This window comes from Sceloporus occidentalis, unplaced genomic scaffold (genome assembly GCF_023333645.1).
Source record: "Sceloporus occidentalis isolate IW3139 unplaced genomic scaffold, rSceOcc1.0.p SCAF_9, whole genome shotgun sequence".
Taxonomy (NCBI): domain Eukaryota; kingdom Metazoa; phylum Chordata; class Lepidosauria; order Squamata; family Phrynosomatidae; genus Sceloporus; species Sceloporus occidentalis.
Genome location: NW_028316989.1, coordinates 3,037,442 through 3,058,349, shown reverse-complemented (window position 1 = coordinate 3,058,349; position 20,908 = coordinate 3,037,442). Strand labels below are relative to the sequence as shown.

The window sequence follows — 20,908 nt, the reverse complement described above, 5'->3', positions numbered from 1 at the left end:
GAAAAGGCTAGACATCTCACACAACCACAAATCCCCAAATTCCGTAGCATTGAGCCATGGCATTAAAGCGGGGTTGAACTGCATCAATTCTGCAGTGCAGATGCAGCTATACAGTAGGAAGGGACTGCCTGGGCCATCCAGGTCAAGTTCAGTTGCCAGTTCAAGATCATCCCCTGAGATTTCTGGGCCAAAAGACATTAGGAAAAGGCTCCACTGACATCATTAGGCATTAAAACCCAACCCCTGTTGCTCACAGCCTGTCATTCAAACATGCAAACAGATTCACACAAAGAACATGTGATCCTGTTTGGAAATTAAGAGAGGAAATCCTAGCTAAAGGGGCTGTTCCAGTTCCAGGTGAATGGCAACCACTTGTTCTCACTTACACAGAGAGATCAGATAAGGAATATTTAATTTAATCTAGTTGATTCTAGCCAGATGGTGAGTATAGAGCAGAGCAGAAGGTGAGACCTGGCACTTTGATGCTACTGGATTTGCTATATGGCCAGCATGACTACCTCTGGATGTTTTCTGGATGCATCCTTAGTGATTTGTGTCTCTGCACCAGTTATTTACTGCCCTGTCGGCCCTCTTCTCAGCCAAATGTATCAGCTGGCATTTTATGACTGCATGGAGATCACACCCTGCCAGAGGTTTTGGCTTTGTGCTCTAATTTCTGCACATTGCTAGGGACAGTTGCATAAAATAAATCCAGTCACATAAAGCTTAGGAATCCATAGTGCTGGTTTTAAATCATTGTCATTGTCGTCGTCATCATCCTGTAGCCTGGATGCTGTATATCAAATGAAGAAATCGGGGATCGGGAAAAGCTCCTGTGTCTTAGGGGAGCATCAAATATTCTTGAAAAATCACTTCACTCCTTTTTGCGGTAAACAAAACCATCCATTTCTCACAAGGATGACTAAAAAAGAAGAAGCAGAGAACTCTAGAAATCTGTGATTGCTAATTTGAGAACATGGGAAAAGTACAATTTGCAGCTTTCTCCAATGACTTTTAGTGGATCTGTTAAGAGCACATTTGAAAAAGAAAGGTTAACGTTAGTTCCAGATTTGTTTCCCGCGCCCGCTATAGAAATGAAATGCTAGCTAAGTCATAATGGATGAGCTCCAGGCCCTTGACTTTTAAATAAGCTGGAGGGTCTTTCCACGTTTTCACTTACAACTCTGAAAGAAACCTTTGTGTCTTCCTACAGCTCTCAGTTCTAGATCATAAAATGTTGGTCTGTTATAATTTATGAGCCCAAAGAAGTTTCTGGGTTGCCATTCCCATCCGCCAAATCACTTTTCTCTGACTCTGAATATGACATGCCCAAGGTCACCCAATGGGTTTCTATGTCGGATGGTTTCAATCGATCCAAGCCTTGGCCTCCCAGGATCCTACTCCAACTTTTAAACCACTACACCACACTGTCTGCCCCTGGTGTGTGTAGTGCATTTGCATTGCACAGTGGGTTGTCAACCATGTGCCTTGACCAGCAATGTGCATACGCTGTCCTATATTGCTTTGCAGTCTAGGGGTCGCATAATGTAACTCTGCAGGCGGATATTTAGACTTTGCTGAAGCAATGTGGGATCTTGGCCGTCGTGTCAGAATTTCCGTTTTTTACGATGAGATGACAGATACTATTACAGTAATAAATACAGTTTCACAACCACTAGACAAATATTAGCAAATGCAACCACATTCTGGTAAAGGTCAACTAGCATATAAGTCTGAATTGGATGATGTCTAAGCAAAGCAGGTACAACAGGAACGCTTAACAGGTTTCCATGTCATCGGAAAGATGAATTATTTCAGCTCTCAAACAGGAATCCTGCATGCTGGCAGCAGTCGGGAAGTCCTACAACCCCAAAGCGCAAACATAAGATGCATGGCAACAAAACTCACATTTTCTGACCGCAGCTTCTTTGCAGGACAGCCTCCGTCTATCGGATGGAGCATGTAGTAAAGCCGGACTTTGCTTGCATGTTTCCGACTCTGCAAAGGAAAACCAAGAAAGGTTTGTTTTGGCAAGTTAAACTTTCCCAGAAAAAAAATGGGAAAACCATTTTTGGCTTTCTCCCATCTCTTTCAATGCAAATGTTTGCACATTTTTAAAGATGTGGGATGGAACAGACTCAGGATAAGTGAATGCATACAGAGATGACATGGACTGGAAACAGATTGATTCATCCTTCACAGCTTTTGAGATTTCACAGACTTCCAAGCCTACTTCTGCAACCATAAGACCTAGGAATTTAGAAAAGGGGGAAAAAACCTGACATTCACTTTCTAAATTAATCTATGTTTGGTGTTAAATATACAGCAAGCAGCTAAGCTGTGCATTCTTACTTTGTGACTCTGAAGTAAATGCTTGAAAGAGACTGGTCTGATTGCACAGAAGTAAAAGAAATGTATCCTTCCTTCAAACTGTTCTCTGTGCTGAATTGCAACCAATGGGTTTTATTTCTTTTCTTTTCATCTGTCCATGACAGATGATTTAGGTTTCCCTTAATCTCTGAGCCTGCCTCCTCTCCATCAGTACTCAGCACAAGGTGAAAGAATCTCAGGGCAAGAGAATTGCCTTGAAAAGTGTGTGCGTTAAACATCAACCATTTGTTGCACAGAGTACCTACCCTCCAAATTTCACAGATGAAAGCTGAGATATGCATAGCAAAGCTACGTTCGGGTACGGTCAAAAGCATGTGGCCGGGTAACAAAAGGTGAATGTTATTAGTGCAGAAAAACACACAAAAAGACTGTTTTAAGAACAGAACCCGTAGAATTTATGTATGGCATTTAAGAAAGGCAAGACCCCTCTCCTCTCCTCTCCTTCCTGTTGAATTATTTGAGTGCAAATTACATCAGCACTTTGAGCTCCATTTGCAGCAATTGAAGTCAACCAAGGACAAAAGGGAAAGGGAGAGGAAGAAAGAGAAACCAGGACATTTCAAAAGCAACCCAGAAAGTGGGACAGCAGAGGGTTAACAAGGATTGGCCTTGGAAATCCAAGACAGTTGGAGGGCATGACAGTATGCCATTCAAACAAACAAACAAACAAACAAGGGTCTGACAAATGAGGAAGATCCTGACATGGACAAACGCTTTCCAAGGTAGCACTCTCTCCCTGAGATCCCTTGGTCTTGTCCTGGGAAAAGAAAGGATGGCCCTGAGGCTTGGAAAACTTATACCCAAACCATGCTTGCAGAATCACATGTACATACATCCAACAATGTTGCTTGGCTCACGCGGAGATGAAATTCAGCAAACTAGAAGAGCCAACGTTGCAAACCGCAGCAAAATGCAGAGGCCGAGCCCTAGGAAATTGCTTGACCATGTCTGTCTGCTGTTTTCAGTGGCCAGGAAGGCCACTTGTTTGACCAAGCCTGGAGCTCTGCGCAAGCCCCGTGTGGCTTCAGCCCGCACACTGCAGCGGCAGGCTCCAAACAAAGTTGATGGATAGAAATGTAATGACTGAAAAACCAGCGGGAGTATTGGAGGGTGAAAGGGCTGCAAATACCTGAGTTCAATCAAATCTCTGCCTGCAGTCTGGGAATGAAAAATGGTGTGCGCATCAGGCATGGAGGAGAACATTGTGCCAGCAGCATCAGGAATCCCAGGCGCAAAGCAAAAGGCGGAGGCGAACTTGACTGAAGAACCCCAATCCCCTTCTTAATAAATGAATCCCTTCTTCAGAAACCATACCAAGCAGAAGGCTAGCATGAATTAGTTCTGAGACCCACTGATCTCAGGAAGACATAGTTCAGCAGAAGGAGTGGGGACTCCTCTTGAACTGTGGTTGATATGCAATGCATCGAGTTGAATGAAAGCACCCTGTGACCTCACTATGAATTTCTTCACCTTCCTTAAACAAGGAATATTCAAAGGTGGCTTGCTGTTGCCTTCTTCTGAAATACAGACAGCCTTCCACATTTGCAGCTTTGACTTTTGCGGTTTTGATTATTTGCAGATTTGATTAATATGTTCTCTCTAGGAATTGATAGGTCCTCCAGAGAAACTCTGTGGCATATTGAAGGACCTAAAGATTCCTATAGAAAGAAGATGACATAAGCTTGGAGGGGGTGCAGCAGTTTGCTTGGCAGTGTCTTGTTCGCATACTAATCATGCCTGACCCTGCTTAGCTTCCAAGATCATTTGGGATCTTGCACCTTCTGTATATTTGATCCCAACATTTTCCATGCCGGCCTGGGGAATTGTGGAAGCTGCCACCCCAAAAAGTCACATTCCCCAGCAAGATCTCTTCAGGGGAAAAATATTTGGAAAGAAAAGATTTGGAGGTGCGAGGAAGCCAAAACACAGCTAATGTGTTGACGGTCCATTTCATGCTATTCCGTGCATTCTTTTCTTTTCCTTTCTTTTTCCTTTTTTGCATTTTCAAGCAAAGTCATTTAGTCTGATTCAAAGACAGGCGATTTTACGCTTCTGGGATAGACTGTGCCTCTTGTTAATTAAAACATGGCCCTCCGGGGGTTTCTTTTTCTCTTAGTCACGGCAAATCCTCACATTTATTTTGCAAGTCTGGCCAAAGCCTGGAGCTTTGAAAGAGCGGCGGATGGGGGCCGAGGGAGGAAAGGTGGCTGCTGTGGCTGAAACTTCACGTCTTATTTGTGCTACAAGGGAAACATCCTTAACCTTTTGGCTCTCCTAGTTGGAAAGGAGCAAGTGGCACACGTACAAGAAGTCTGTGCGTGGGTGTGCACACATCTATGTGTTGCCTCTGTAATGATCTTCTCCAGTGGCCCTGTCTGCATTGAACTGCTAAAGCACTATGGTTGCACTTTAACTAGCCTGGAACCTACTAACACTACACAATTATAGCCCTGCATTCCACTTCAACTGCCACGACTGCATTCTATGAAACCTTGGGATTTGTAGTTTGGTGAGGCACTAGAGCTCTCTGGCTGAAAATCCCAAATGCCTCTCCCTCAACTCCAAACCCCTGGATTCTACAGAATGGAAACATGGTCATTAAAGTGGAATCATACTGCTGTGACTGCATGGTGTGAAAGGGCCTGTTGTCCTTCTCTGCATCCTGAGATTTGTAGTTTCAGGAAGGGCAGTTACAATTTCCAGAAGAGAGCTCTAGTGCCCCACCAAAATGCAAACCACAGGATGCAATCCTGGCAATTAAAATGGAATCCAAGAGCTACACTCTTGCATTGTGAAAGGGCTTTTGGGGAGCTCCAGATGAAAGTCCCTGCCGAACCATGAAAATCTTTACATGACACTTAACCTGCCATTCACTTTCTCAGTTGCTTTCCCATCTGACCTACCTCACAGGGCTGTTGTGTAGATCAAATGGGAAAAGCGGCATGCCAGCTAGCTTGAGTTCACGGATGGAAAGTTGGAGGATATATGTAACTTGTTGCTGCTGTGTGCCTTCAAGTAATTTCCAACTCATGGAGACCCCATCATGGAGCTTTCTTGGCACATTTCTTCATAGGAGGTTAGGCATTGTCATTCTCTGAGGCTGAGAGAGTGTGACTTGCCCAGGGTCACCCAGTAGATTTACATGGCCGAGCCTTGTCTCTGGAGTCATAGTCCAGTGCTCAAACCACTACACCACAATGACTTTCACATATATATGTAAATAATGCATAACAATTAGAACAATTCAAGTACATATTAGTTGTTGTTGGGAGGAATATATATCATATATGGATTTTATAAGAACCACCACGGATCTAAAGCAACTAAGAGGCAAGCCTACATCTTTCTCAGCCACGCCAGTTATAATCAGACCCTTTTTATTCACTGACAAATACTGCAATTCTGCACATGCTTCCTCAGAAATTAAGTCCCCCGGCGTCCTTTGGGACTCATTGCCAGGTAAGTGTCCATAAGATCCCAACTTAAATCCTGATTAATCTACCCATTCAACCCTGCAGACCAGTTTAATAGTCGTGTGAAGGAGGAAGAGGCTTCTGCAGGTACAATCGCTCTGTCACCGCGCGACAGGCAAGAGAAAATTGCTCCTTGAAAAATTTCCCCTTCGACACAATTGTGAAAGGTATTAGCAGCCCTGTTCCCTGCTTCATCTCATCCTCCGGCTTGTCATCCGTCCCTGATTTATTCGCACAGTGGGAAATTCTGCAAAAGTGGGGATATTCTTATGCACAAGAATCCAAGCACATTTTAGAGATTCCTAGCGGAGGTAAATCATCTCCATGTTCCATTGCAGAGCGCAGACTGTCTAATCTCTGTTGCGTCGCACAGTCACAGGAGACCCGGAATATACAAATTCACTGCTGTGAACACAACTAGCCTAAGCCCAGCATGTTGTTGTTGTCGTCGTTGTGTGCCTTCATGTTGTGTGTCATCCGACTTAGGATGACCCCAAGGCGAATGGATCACAGAGTTTCTCTGAGACTCAAATCCTGTTTTCTGTGCAAAGCTAACATGTGCGAATTTTGCATATAATAAATCTCACGCTGTGAAAATTCTCATGATTTCTTGAGACACGAGAAACTAGGATTTTGACCATGTTTAGAAAATATTATTAAATATTAAAATCACACAGGAACGAATGAAGTTAAAGACTCTAAACGCTTAAAACCCCAGCCGCCTTTTGGAGCTGGGAAATTGCCCTCTACAGAAGGACAAGCGTTCAGATTCAGGTTTGGATTCCTCTCCAACTGTTTTTTGAGTGGATGGTTTTTGCTGCTAACTTTAATGCCTCCTTTTCTTCTTCTCCTTCCCTCCCTCCCTCCTTTAATCGTTCCATTCATTTGCATCGTATTAGTTTCATCGGCGTCTTGGAGAACGTGCTCAGATGCCTTACCTGACTAATTAATCTCAAAATAGGTATTTGTTCCTCTTTAAATAGCATCCAGTCGTCGGTTCTTTTCCGAAAGAGGCTGTTTCGCCTCCAGGTTCCTGCTCCCCCCACTAGGCAATCACCAATATTTCATATTAAATGCATTCATTGAAATTGCCTTTTCAAATGAAACTGCACAATCTGGGGACATCTAGGGAATAACAGCTGAGTCTTTTATCTGTGTCAAATAATAACCGAAGCCATTTGTTCTATAACTGGGGATTATGATATTACAGCAGTGTTTCCCAAAACTCCTGATTGCTAAAGAACACCCTCTTTTCTACTAGCTTAAAATGAGAGGCACAATTCTTGCTTTAAGTCTGAGCAGACAGTCCCTGTTCCTTTTTTGTCTTCAATGGTGTCACCAAGGAATGGGAGAAGGCAAGGGACCCACTCAGCAGGAGAAGAAGAAAACCTGTTTATTTGTACATCTTCCAGTACATATTGTACAGTGGACCCTTGCCTTATGCAAGGGGTCCATTCGGGACCCCCTGCATAAGGCGAATTCCGCCTATGCGCAAGCCCCGTTCATTTGAATGGGGCTCGTGGGTGCGCGGCCCATTCATCTGTGCATGATTAGGTTATTCATACGTATCTATATGCAGTATATTGTACTTAGTGTGCTATATTAACATTATACATATGTGTGTGTGTGTTTGTGTATGTCATTACTTGTATTACTATGTTTTGAGGTATTATTTTGGGCTATTATTATTATGCTTTATTTATATAGCGTTGTAGATTTACACAGCGCTGTACATACAAACAATAAAACAGATAAGAGTAAAGAGTAAAATTCAATAAACATATTGATTGACAGGAAGAAAAGCTTGTCCCCCATCCCCAAAAAAATTAGCTAAGCACCTGCAATTTTAAACAGTATAAACTAATTTAAAAGACATAGCAATACAGATAAAGCCTTTAATCTCCAAACGTTTATTGAAATAAAGGCGCGGGACGGATGGTCCCAAAGTGCCATGCCACTTCTAAAGTTAGGGACCGCGCACCAACTGCACGGTGCCTAACCCTAGCATGGAGCGGTGGCAGACTAATGGCAGCATCCCGCGTATACGGATGCTGCCATTTTGACATAAGCAATGCGCAGCATATACATGTAGTTGCATGTCGCATACATCATTGTGGATGAGAAATGGGACCAGTCCCAAAGCTGGCCGCCCTACCTCCAAACTTTACCGCACTTCTAGATGGAGAAGAGGCTCTGTCTGGGGGATCTGGAATTTTCCCCATGAAGGTTACTGGATAGGAAGAACCAGTGTTGATTTTAATTAAACTTGTCAGGCTTTGACTGCCTTGACCTGCTGGCTTCCCCAGGCTGAGGAGGAGAGACAGATAAAACAGCTTTGTTCAAACCAGGAGGTCACTTTGGCTTAGCCCTCTGTTTGCGCTTTCAGAAACTAAAACAAAAAAAGTCATCTCTGGGCTTTATTTTGTATTCCCTTGCCCTTTCCTACCCTGCGACGGAGAAGGAAGAGAAAACAGTGCTCCACTTTGCAAGCATTCACAAGCAAAGAAACCCACTGTTGAATCATAGAAGGGAGTTTCGATTGCTGTGTTTTCAGTTGCAACATGTTATTCTGCATCTATTTTGGATATAGGCAGAACGAGTCGGGATTCGGGAAGGCAACACCTCCCCGGTTATTTCTGTGTTAGAGAATAAAGAGGATTTTTCTTGGATGTTACAGCCTCAGTGACTTATTATGAGAATAAAGGCATCTTGCCTCAAGAATTCACATATTTGCAAGGTTTGCAGACTGCTTCTGAGAAACGAAATGCTCACAAAACAACGGACACGTTCTACAATGCAAATGGCTGAAATGGCATAATTGGAGGGGAAAAAAGCTAGAACCAACACACTTTTGTTAATGGGGAAACGTTGCATAAATTGGTCAAAATGTGCAAATTAAAAGCCCACATTGAGAAGGAAAATGTGTTAAATTGACATGAATTTCAGGGTAGGGAAAACATGCCTAACAATTTGAAATGGCACATGGATCGAGGAGAAAATCATGGCAAGATTGAGAGAAACTCAACAAAATGCTATGAAACAGAGGGTGTATCCATACTGCAGAAATAAAGCAGTCTGACACCACTTTAACCTTTCTGGAAAAGTCTGTTTCTCCACTAAAAGCAATCCATAGGGGAATATCATTCTACTCCTCCCGTCTTGGAAAGCTAGCAGTGCATCGTAAAGTCGAAGGCTTTCATGGCCGGCATCCATAGTTTTTTGTGGGTTTTTCAGGCTATGTGGACATGTTCTAGTAGAGTTTCTTTCTGATGTTTCGCCAGCATCTGTGGCTGGCATCTTCAGAGAGAGTGCATCCTTGGCTATTATACCATTCCTTGCTCTCCTGTCAGACCTTTTGGATGCCCAAGAGACCTCACCTTAAGGCAACAACCAAAGGGGACATAAATGAACAGTCAAGACGTCATGTCCAACTTATAGCGACTCCATCATGGAGTTTTCTCAGCAAGATTTGTTCAGAGGAGGCTTGCCATTGCCATCCCCTGAGGCTGAGAGAGTGTGACTTGCCCAAGGTCACCCAGTGGGTTTCATGGCTGAGCTGGGAATCAAACCCTGCTCTCCAGAGTTGTAGTTCAACACACAAACTGCACACCTTTCCCCCTTTGCCTTGAGAAACTAGCAGGACATCTTTGATGGCCGCTGGCCCTTTACCAATCCCCACCATCCTCTCAGACCACTTTGCATTCCTAGCAACCTATAGTTTCCAAACTAAAGGAATTGTGTTCACCCTAAAGATCAAGGGCATAGAAAAGGAAGGTTGAGATGAAATGAAGGCATAACAGCAATGATGCTCAACCATCGGAGGCACATACCTACCTCTGCTATAGCTCCTCTTTACGGCTGCATCTCTATCTACCTTCCCACCATCTGGTGGGGACATTTTGCTCTTCCTTTATAAATGTGGCCTCCGATCGTTTTTAGTGTCGACAGAGCAGCACTATTTGTGATGGAGGAGCGGCACTTGCTTTCCTCAGCAACTTCCACATTTGCTGAGCGCCAGCTGCAACACTTCACCATAGGACCCAGTCCTTCATCAGCACCTCGGTGGCATTTGAAAGCTCAGCAGACCATCATTCCTCCTCTCCTCCAAGTTCTTTTTATTAGACTTAGAGAGTTTCTGCCTGGGAAGCAAGCAACACCAAACCTTCATGCCTTTCTTCCTTCTTTAAAAAATTGCAGATTTAGCATTAAAGGGGGATTTGAAGTGCGACGGATAAATTACAATGTAGGTGACACACTGCTGGAAGTAGCAAATATGTGGATGCGTATGTGCCTACAAGTAGCCCATTGACGTCACTGCTTTATTCAAAGACCAGATCTCCGTAACTTGAGAGGTGCGCTTGGTGAATGCATGAGAGGCCTTCTCTGCTCTTTGTCCGCCAACAGATTTAAACACCCTCCCTAAAGGAGAGAGGGGCTATAAATCCCAACAAACTATAAATCCCAGGAGTCCATAGAATAGAGCCATGGCAGTTAGTGCAGCGTCAAACTGCATTATTTCTACAGTGCAGATAAAGCCTTAGTTGGAGAGAAAGTAGATGCAGAGCGATCCCTGGAACCACAAATACCAAGAAGGAGAACAGTGGGTTCTTGGTATCCCCTGCGGTTTGGTTCCAGGATTCCACATGGGATGCTCAAATCCCACTAAATACGACGGCAAAGACAAATGGTGTCCCATATCTAAAATGGCAAAAATCAAGATTTGCTTCTCAGAATTTGTATTTTTAGAAAATATTTTCAAGCTGTGGATGCTTGAATCCATGGATAAGAAGTCTATGGATAAGTAGAAATGACTGTATTTCCTGATATAGAAGGTAGCTAATTCTCAAATAGGAGGAAGCTAAATATACAGTAGAGAGCCTCTAGAAAGCAAGTAATGAATTAACACTTGGGGTTTTTTATCAAGCTGCTGCTCTGCTAGCTGAGCTTGCACACAGCCCTTTCTTTTTGCCTAGACTAAGCCCCCCAAAACTGGAGAATTCATACTCTCACCTCCTGCCTGGAGATGAAAAAAGTGGAGACTTGGGGCCAGGTCCTGAGATTTAGCAACCTGACGTGTAAACCTCTAGAACTGGATTAGTGCTGTCCTGTTTCCGCAGGCGTATGAGGAAACTGATAAAATGCCCAGCTGGAGGTGTTGTGAACAGAGGCTGCATTAAATCAAAAGCCCACACCGTGCGATTCAAAAATCTGTTTGCGAAGAAGCATTAAGAGGAACCTGGGAAGCCTACCGAGGCTCCCTGGTGACTGTCTGGCTTTCTCCGGTATTAACAGATTTATCTGCTTAATCGTGGTCACTCTCAGATTGAGTACAAGATAAAATAGCTGCAGAAATCTCAGGAGTAATTCCATTTTTCTTAACCGTCCCGGACTGCAGGAGTTGCAATGCATCCCTCGGTGCATTTTTTCAGTTAGCTAAGAGTAGGATTTTTCAAAAAACAAAAACTAGAAGGAACTATTTTCTTTCTCCATTCCTGGTGCGGTGAAAATGGAAACCTGAAGCCCTTTCACACTCGAAAAATTACAAGATTTATGATCCCATGTTAATTGCCACCGATACATCAAATTCTGGTATTCACAATTTGGGAACGGGGATTGAGAACTCGCACGCAGGCTGCTGCCACACTGCAAAATGAATGTAGTTTGACACCACTTTACCTGTCTTGGCTCCATGCTATGGAATCCTGGGACTTGTAGTTTGTTGTGGCACCAGAGATCTCTGACAGAGTTGCACTGGAGGACCTAGAGATTCCTAGAGAGGTGTTCTCTCAGATAGCAAATGTGGAGGGCTCACTGTGTTTCATAGAAGAAAACCAGAACACGTGTGTCCAAGCAACATCAGAACATGATCAAGTAGCAAGCATTACTGATGAGGAAAAACAGACAAGCTAAGAGAGGTTACAGCAGTTTGCTTTTGCGTTAGCCTCCTGGGAAGGGCAAGACTCTGTCTGCTCTGTTCCTCTCCTCTCGCTGTGTCCATTAAGTACATACTACGTATGTACTCTGAACTCAGTTTGCAACATTGGAAGCAAGCAGAGGACCAAGGGGCAATGCGGGAGGAGGAGAGAAAAATTGGGACATTTTTAAAGCAGCTGAAAAAAGTGGGAAGACAGAGGGTTTAACGGACCCTTTCATATGGGGCTAAGACAGCAGTCTACCTTTCCTGAATTCAGTGCTAATTCGGAGGCAGCCTGGTCCTATCAGACAGAAATTGCTGCCAAATCGCCACCTGGGTCCATCCCGGATTCAGCCCAGGTCCTATAACCACTTTGGCAGCCCCTTTCCAAAAAACAGAAGCTTCCAACTTCCCAAAATGGCCGCCAAAGTGACTTAGACGACCTGGTCTGCATCCGGGACAAAATTGGGCAGCGATTCAGCAGCAATTTCTGTGGGATAGGACCAGGCTGCCTCTCGAATTAGCACTGAATTTGGGAAAGTTAAGCCACTGTTTCAACCCTGTGCGATAAGGTCCCTCCATGCCACGCTGGAACCATTGGAGGGTATGACTTTCAGCTTAGTGTTAGTAAAAATGGAGTTGAACAGCATCTTTGCCTCGCAGGGACAAGCCTTCTCTTCCAATCCTGCGTGCCCATTCTGCCATCCCTAGATTGCTGCAGATAGCGGGACGGTTATCTAATAAGTCATATACTCTTCTCTCCATAATAGTATTGCGGCGTCCAGGATGGTTTTCATGGATTCCCACATCTTGATCCTTAATCGAATAAGGCTTCGGCAGGAAATGGCATGACTCATCTGTTTAGACAGGAGAGGTTTTACACACAAGTCTGTCTATAAATGGACAACCCCATGTGGCAGAAGATTAACTCTAGGCTCTCCAGACATTGATCAAGCTGTCAATACTGTTTCCCAAAGATCTCATTCCGACAGGGCAAGGATAGGCAGCTAAGACCCAGGCACCGGTGCCAAAGGGCAAGAGGCTCCGCTTGTTTCAATTCATCCAGGCAGCTGTCATGTTTTAATTGACTTCCTTGTCCCATCTCACAGGATTCTGGTCAGCCAAATGACGGCGGGTCCCAAAAATAGCATTTTCCAAGTACATCTTTTGAGTCTTTTCGTGAAAAACAAAATTGTCACAATTCCCTCATCTTTAGGTTTGTGACTTTTTTGAGCATCTTGCAAGCCCTGGAAGCAATGAACACTAAGGGAGCATCTTAAGAAGAACAGCTTAAAGAGCACATGTGCGCATGAATAATTTGGCTCAAGGCGGAATCTGAAGGCAAGTACAGCCGGGCTAATTTGGCTTCAGGCTTTTGCAAGCAGAAACTGGAGATGTTGAAGATATTTTCTAGAGCTCTACAGATTTTAGAGTTGGAAGGACCCTCAGCAGTCATCTGTTCCAACCCATTGTGCCAGAATTGATCCTTACACCATATCTGTCCAGCTTCCATGTCCATGTGGGAAATCAAACCCTGATCTCCATAGTCATAATCCAACATTCAAGCCACTCCACCACATTGGTTCTCCATCTTTACACAAGATTAAATATTGACAGCCAAGGCTGGCACCAGAGAGCGACATGGCAGAGCATTTTCCAGGGTCCCAAGACCATTTGAGGGCTTACTGTTGTAACTACCATTTCTAGTATGCAAAGATCGGATGCAACATAAGAGACTGTTGAGTTGGCACAACCTGCTTCCTCTAAGTTAGATAAAATGGAGGATGCTATCCTTTGGGGGGGCCATCAGTGTCCTCAAGCCAGATCTGATGCCTGTTATTTGTTTGACCAGGGTCCCTTTCACACTACACAATTATAGCACTATGATTCCACTTTAACTTCCATGGTTCCATCCTAGAGAATCCAGAGACATGCAGTTCAGTAAAATTGTCCATAGCTTGGCTCAAGGGTTAACCAGAGCAGAGACTGCAATCAAGAAACCAGAAGACTAGGACTGGGAAGGCTAGGAAAGAACTAGACAAGATGCTAAAGTAAGTGTGTGTGTGTGTGTGTGTGTGTGTGTGTGTGTGTGTGTGTGTCAGGATTGTCCAAACCATTGTATTCCTTATCACCATGTATGGATGTGAGAGCTGGACAGGGAAGAAAGCAGATAGGAAGAGCATCAACTCATCTGAGATGTGTTGCTGGAGAAGAGTGCTGAAGGTATCACAGACAGCACTGTGGGTCCTGGAACAGATCGAGCCTGAATTCTCCCTAGAGGATTAAATGTAAGCTGTTGTACTTTGGCCACATCATGAGAAGGCATGAAACATTAGATAGGACAATGATGCTGGGAAAGATGGAGGGCAATAGAAAGAGAGGAAGACCGCATACTAGATGGATAGATTCAATCAATGACATTGTGGACCTGATCCTGCAGGACCTCAAGAAAGTATCTGAGGACAGGAGGGCTTAGAGGTGTCCCACTTATGGAGTTGCCATGAGATGAATTCAGTTCAAAGGCAGTTAACAACAACAATGTGATATTCTCAGCCTCAGGGCTCTAGCATACAAACCCCAGATGCAGCCATGACAATTAAAGTGGAATCACAGTGCTATAACTGCTTAGTGTAAAAAACCCCTGTGACTTCAGCCAGGATTCCCGGGTGCGGCATAAGTGTCATTGGTACAGTGGTTTGAGTGATGGATATGACTCTGGAGCCTAGGGTTCAATTCCCAGCTCAGGCACGAAACCCACTGAGTGACATGCTCTCAGCCTCAAGGGAAGGCAAACCTCCTCTGAACAAGTCTTGCCAAGAAAACCCCACAGGGTTGCCATAAGTCGGAAACAATTTGAAGGCACACAACAGCAAGGGCAAACTCCTGCACACCGCAATTGCACATTAAAAAAAAAACAACCAACTGTGCACATGACAAGTCAGAACATCAGTCGATGCTTCAAAGAAACTATGCACACTTCATCTTCAATGCACTCACTGTGCAATTGTGTTGCCACTTGTAGTTGAAGAAGGAGAGGGAAACCAAGTAAAGATGGTAGGAAGGGGAAGGGAAAGAATAGGCAAAGCATTCTCTTTCAAATGAGGGCAAGGCTAAAGAGCTTCAAATTCACCTGCGTTATCTAGAAAGGCGTCTGAGAAGGGAAGCAGGGAAGCCTCCTGCATGACGGTATTTTGCAGTTTTCCATATGGATGAGAGATGAGGTGCAACAGTCATCTCTCAAAGACAAAGACGAGGAAGGAGGGGCCGGCTGCCACAACCAGAGATGTCGCGAAAGGGCAGAGTTTTGCTGCATGTCAGGTTAGAAGCAAAGATGTCCTGGAAAGAGTCCAATTCTTTTGTCACGTTTGTCTCCCTGCTTTTGCCCTTGGAAAAAAGAAAGAAACACAACTCGCATTTGAGGAGGACTGTCATTCCACTATCGCGGCAGCGCATCGCATCAAAGCATTCCCACCATGACAAAGTGGTTCGAGATTTCAGTTCAGTTCAGTTCTGAGAAGAATTTAGCAATGTTAAAATTTTATTTTTTAAAAACATTGCATATCTAGGATTTGAAAGAACTTGAGGTCAAAGTGGGGGGGAAAAACAAATGCAAGAGAAATCAAAACTGACAGACTGCATCCGTCCAGACTCAGGGCTTGGACTGCTTAGCTCATAAAAGTCTTGGCTTGAATCTCTTTATATTCATTCAACAGCAAATATTTGGAGTTGCCACCTCTTTTTTCCTGCAAGGCTCCTAATCTTTAGCACCTATATAGCAGGCAGGTACAATATGGAATTTGCTATGATATCTGAAAAAGTGGGCTGCAGTCTACAAAAGCTCATGCTAGAAATTTCTCCTTTACCTGAGTCTGGACTGCAGAAATGATGCAGTTTGACACTGCTTTAACACTCATGGCTCAATGCTATGGGATCCTGGGATTTGTGGTTTTGTGAGATATTTATCCTTTCCTGTCAGAGCTCTGGTGCCACAACAAACTACAAATCCCTGGGTTCCATCGCATGGAGCCAGGACAGTTAAAGCAGTGTCAAACTGCATTATTTCTACAGTACAGATTCAGCCTTGGTCTCAAAGGTGTTACTGGATTCCTTTACCGCCAGCATCTGTGGCTGGTGAAACGTCAGAAACACACTCTTCTAGAACATGGCCACATAGCCCGAAAAGCCCACAAAAAACTATGGATGCCAGCCATGAAAGCCTTCGACTTCACATAAAATAGATAATTCGACTTGGCCTAAAATTATCAGCTAGAGTGGCATGGATGCGCCGGAACAATTTACTTAACCCCACATACAAAATGAATTAGCTTATGCAGAGTATCAGCACTCATCTTTCTTATATTAAAAATATGGTTTATTCAGACAGCTTGAAAAGTCCCAGCCTTGTGAGCCTGAGAACTGTAGCTCTACTAAAAGAAATTAATAAAAAGGATGGGGGATGGCTACTATGGAAAAGCGCTTGGGTTTACTATGCACATCATGCCTCACGCACATTCCTAAGCTTCCCAGATGTTTGACTGCAAGCAAGGTTCCTGGGCCTGTCTCTGCCGCCAAATGTTTCATTCCACCTCCAGATGCAACCTGTGCTCCTGACAAATGGCTCACAAAGCAAGGGGTGGGAATAAAAGGAAAGAGCTCCCTTTAATAAAAGGAAGGCGCTCCCTTGGCTTTTCTGGGAGTCATTTGCATTAGCAATGGGACCCTTCCAAGCTTTGAGAGGGTAAGTCCAGGTGGGGAGGAAGGAGAAGCATCCTTCCACACTGTCGACCGACTCACATTTTTAATAGACATTATATATATAATGCTAAAAACAGGCCTCCGTCTCTTCCAACTGTAAGTGCACCACTTGCATCTTGCCAGTTCAAGTGTGGTTTTTATCCGCCATGCATTTTTTATTTCCATCCATTTGAATTTTCAACACCGGCCAAATCATAAGAGGATGGAGGGGAAGAAAATCACAGCACATTCTCTTGGGGGGAAAGGCATGAATTTGAGTGGACGGATTCATGAAAGGGGAAGATATCGTCTAGGAAGCAGAATATTCTTTTAACTCTCGAACATGTTTGATTCGGGCGCCCATGGTGTTCCGATGCTCACTATGCATTTCCGAGACTCGCCACCTGTTAGGCAGCCTGTGAGATTAGCTGCCTGCTGTGGCCAAGATGTTAAAAATGTGCTCATCCTCTTATTCAGATATATAAAAGGCTTTTAAAATCAGTCGGAGATTTGTAGTCTATCATGAAGGCTGGACTAATACACAAAGAGTCAGTGTAAAGTCATGGGCTGAGTGTTAGGCTAGGGCTCTGGGAAACCCGGGTTTGAAACCTTACTCAGGAGGGATGTAGTTCATCAGCAACTACATACATCCTCAAAAGAAACAATGAGCATTTGCTTCCTGCTGCGAGAGCAGCTTTGAAAATTGTGCAGGTTTTCAAAGACCATTCACTGTTTAAGACTTTGTGCAAAATGTGGATATGTGTGAAGTTTGTGCAGAATAAGTCCCCCACCACAATATGTTTTGCAAAGGAAGCGACATCTTTGCAGAGAAAATCATGTTTCAGCATAGAAATATATTTTGTGTGCATGCTGAAAATGCTATTTTCTGTGCGCAAAAGCTGTGGGTAAATTTTGGGCACAACAGGGTCCAAACCATTCCAAAGATTCTCGTCAGTCCAGGATGATCACCAGGGTTTCCAAACACTGGGGAAACACCTTTCTGGACCGTTTTTGGACCACTCAGAAATATGGATGGTGGAATCCATGGATAGTGGAATCTGTGGAGCTGAGGGCCGACTGTATTTTGTTTTAATGTTGACTTTATTATATATCTTTAACTGTAATGTAACCATTTTAATTTGCCAGCTGCCTCGTGTCCCAATTTGGGGGAAAGGTAGGGCAAAAATAAAGAGTAGGAGGAGAAAGAGGTGGCATAACACTTGATAAATTCATCTCAAAATGAATATAAACGCCCTTCAAAAGTAACTGAAAAGTACCCAGAAAACACAACTCGTTGCCACCAAAAAACCAACAATGACACCACCTCCACTCCTTGCAATATTTTTGCAATGTAACTTGGTTACTATCCCCAAAAGGACAGCTGATCCATCTATGTTGCTTGTAATTCATTCATCCCAAACCCTGTCTAACCCCTCACCTTGCACACACAAAATGAAGATATTTCAAACAAAGCATTTGGTTTGGGGAGGGAGGGGGACAATTGACTTACTCTTGACAAAGCATACAAATTGGTAATTTTCCATACCGTTCGGTGGCAGGAGATGTCATATATTTGAATAGGAAAGCTGATGATGAGATTATAGCATTCTGAACCGAACTCCCACCCAAATGCAATTCTCTTTCACCTGCCTTCGAGGTCTGCGTCGGGAACAACCTGAGCGAGAGTTAGCAGCCAACGTGACGGCAGCATTACCCTGGAATTTGCTGGAAGGTCAGAGAACAGCAGATCCAGCAATAAAATTACCCAAAGATGAAAATTGCTCTCTTTTTTTGTCTGTTTGTTGACGGTTCCATTTTGCATTAATTGGGTCCAGCTATTACAAAGTCAAGCCGCTGGGTCAGTTTCTTTCTGGGTTATTTCTTTGTTTTAACAGATTGCATGAATAGCAATTAGGAAGGCCCCCATTTTATTGTCTCTGCCGCTATTCAAGAAAAGGACAAAAATTACCAAAAAAGAAATCCTGCTTTTTCTAAGGATGTGAAAGGAGCCAGCCACATTTTTGTAACATTTCTAAAACAACAACAACACAGGTATACTAACCCAGCATGGTGTAGTGGTTTGAGCTACTACAACTCTGGAGACCTGGGTTCAAATCCCTGTTCACCCAAGCAAGCTCATCTCATTCACTTTCCACCCCAGAAAACCCAGTGACAGAGTTGCCATAAGTCAGAAACAACTAGAAGGCACACAGTAACAGAATACTAACTCATCCTGGTTCATTCCCAAATTGCAAACCTCACAAGTTATCGCCCTCCCCTAGACTTGGAAACGTTATCTGCTTTATTCCTTGTCTTGCCAATTCGTTTTTATTAGTTTTCTTGTATTTTTCTTTTCTTTTATAGATTGTTACGATCTGTTGGGGACAGTCCTGATTAATCCTCTTTCATTCCACTTGTTCAGCTGCTTTTCAAATATCCTGGTTTCTCTCTCCTCTCCTCCTTTGGTACTCAGCATATTTCAAGTGCTGCAGACTGAGCTCAAAGTGCAAAAGCAGCTTGCATTCAGTTAACTCAGTAAAGAGGAAAGGAGAGGGGGAGAGGAAGTCTTTCCCTTCGCAGCAGGATCAGGCAAAAGCAAACTGCTGCAGCCTCTCCTAGCTTGTCTCCTTTTCCCTCTTCATAATGCTTACCATCTTGATGTTGCTTGGTCACACTGGCCTGTTACAGACTGCCAAAATAAAGCTGCTTCGGGTCTCTTTGGAGGTATGCTGTTTAAATGATGCATACATCCTAAGAATCTGGAAGCTGCACCAAAGCTGCACTCCAATGCTTAGGAATGGAGTGTGGGCTTTGGCGCAACCTCCGGACTCTTAGGACCCATGCATCATTTAAACAGCATACCTCCAAAGAGACCTGAAGCAGCTTTATTTTGGCAGTCTGTAACAGGCCACTGTGTCCCCTTTTCATCTGTGAAATGCTGAAGAGTGTGTAAAACAACAGAGGGACATTGAGTTTGTAATAATCTACTTATGTTCAGGCATTGTGATAGACTAGCCAGGAGCAGGAGCATGTACATAAGCTGAGATTGCTAGAGCCTCAATTCCTAAGTCTGTCCTCTTTGCCAAGCAAACAACATACTGCTGCTTTCCACTCCATTCTCAGCAACAACCCATTCTCACAAAAAACAATATTTTAATAGGTTTGTACCATCTCACCGTCCCAGTAGTTTTGTGCAATTGGCAACCTAGATACTCAAAAACACCCAAGCGCCTTTTAATGTCCATTAGTGTCACCCATCATTGACCAGGCTCCTTTGCATCATGTGACACCATCATTCACAATGATCTAATGAACAGTTCTCAGTGCTTTCCTTTTGCCGTATTCTGAAGATCCCCCAGGAAATAGGTTGCTGAAATAGGGCAGGGAACGTGCGCACAGGGAGTGTGCATACACTGTTCAAGGCTCTTGCAGCATTATGCTCCCCCTCCAACTATACTCTGCCGGTCTTAACAGGCAAGTTGTTGGTATCATCATCCTCATCAATATCATCATCATAGCAGACATGACCAGATGGTTTTGGGCTATCCATGATTTTATAATAATTTATAAACCAAGGAGGTAATGTTAGATAATGTGCCATTTCCTACTTATAGCAATTTTATTCACATGTTTTGTCAGTCTGCTTGGAATTCCTTCTGGAGCATCTGTCTCGACTGGAATCACATCACCATCACTGTCATTACCACCAACATTATCGAAAAGGTTGGAACAAAATGCTCTTTAATACCTCATAACCAGTGTGGCGTAGTGGTTTGAGTGTTGGACTATGACTCTGGAGACCAGGGTTCAATACCCAACTCAACCATGAAACCCACCAGATGACCTTGGGCAAGTCACACTCTCTCAGATTCAGAGGAAGGTAATGGAAAACCGCCTCTGAAGAAACTTGCCAACAGACTCCCATGAAAGGTTTGCCTTAGCGTCACTATGGGCCCGAACAGACAGGCCAAAATAAAGCTGCTTCGGGTCACTTTGGAGGTATGATATTTAAATGACACATGCATCTTAAGAGGCCAGAAGCTGCGCCAAAGCTGCGATCCAGTCCTTAGCATGGAGTGTGGCTTTAGTGCTGCTTCCATCCTCTTAGGACGCATGCAGCATTTAAACAGCATACCTCCAAAGTGACCAGAAGCAGCTTTAGTTTGGCCTGTCTGTTTGGGACCTATAAGTCGGAAATGACTTGACAGGGCACAACAACAACAACAACAACAACAACAAAAACCTACGTCTTTCAGACCATACACAAATGCACAATCACCCTCCCCCCAAAAAAACCATTTTGAATCACATCTATGGACCTTCAATAGTGAGAACCAGCTGGAAACATTTACAAATTAAGACATGTAAACGAAGATGTTGCACTCGACCTTTTTTT

The 20,908-nt window shown here is 43.8% G+C and overlaps 1 protein-coding gene across 9 annotated transcripts in view; it reads right to left on the bottom strand.

Annotated features, from left to right (window-relative positions):
- The window catches only part of ZMAT4 (zinc finger matrin-type 4), a 114,393-nt gene that overhangs the window by 62,786 nt on the left and 30,699 nt on the right, over positions 1-20,908 (bottom strand). For all 9 annotated transcript variants that reach the window (XR_016282303.1, XR_016282302.1, XR_016282300.1 and 6 more), the window contains exon 3: positions 1,909-1,998. Coding sequence is in view for 5 of the 9 variants with exons in the window: in XM_089537816.1 (XP_089393942.1) it covers positions 1,909-1,998 (90 nt within the window). In the remaining 4 variants the exon portion in view is untranslated. The remainder of the gene's footprint in view (positions 1-1,908; positions 1,999-20,908) is intronic.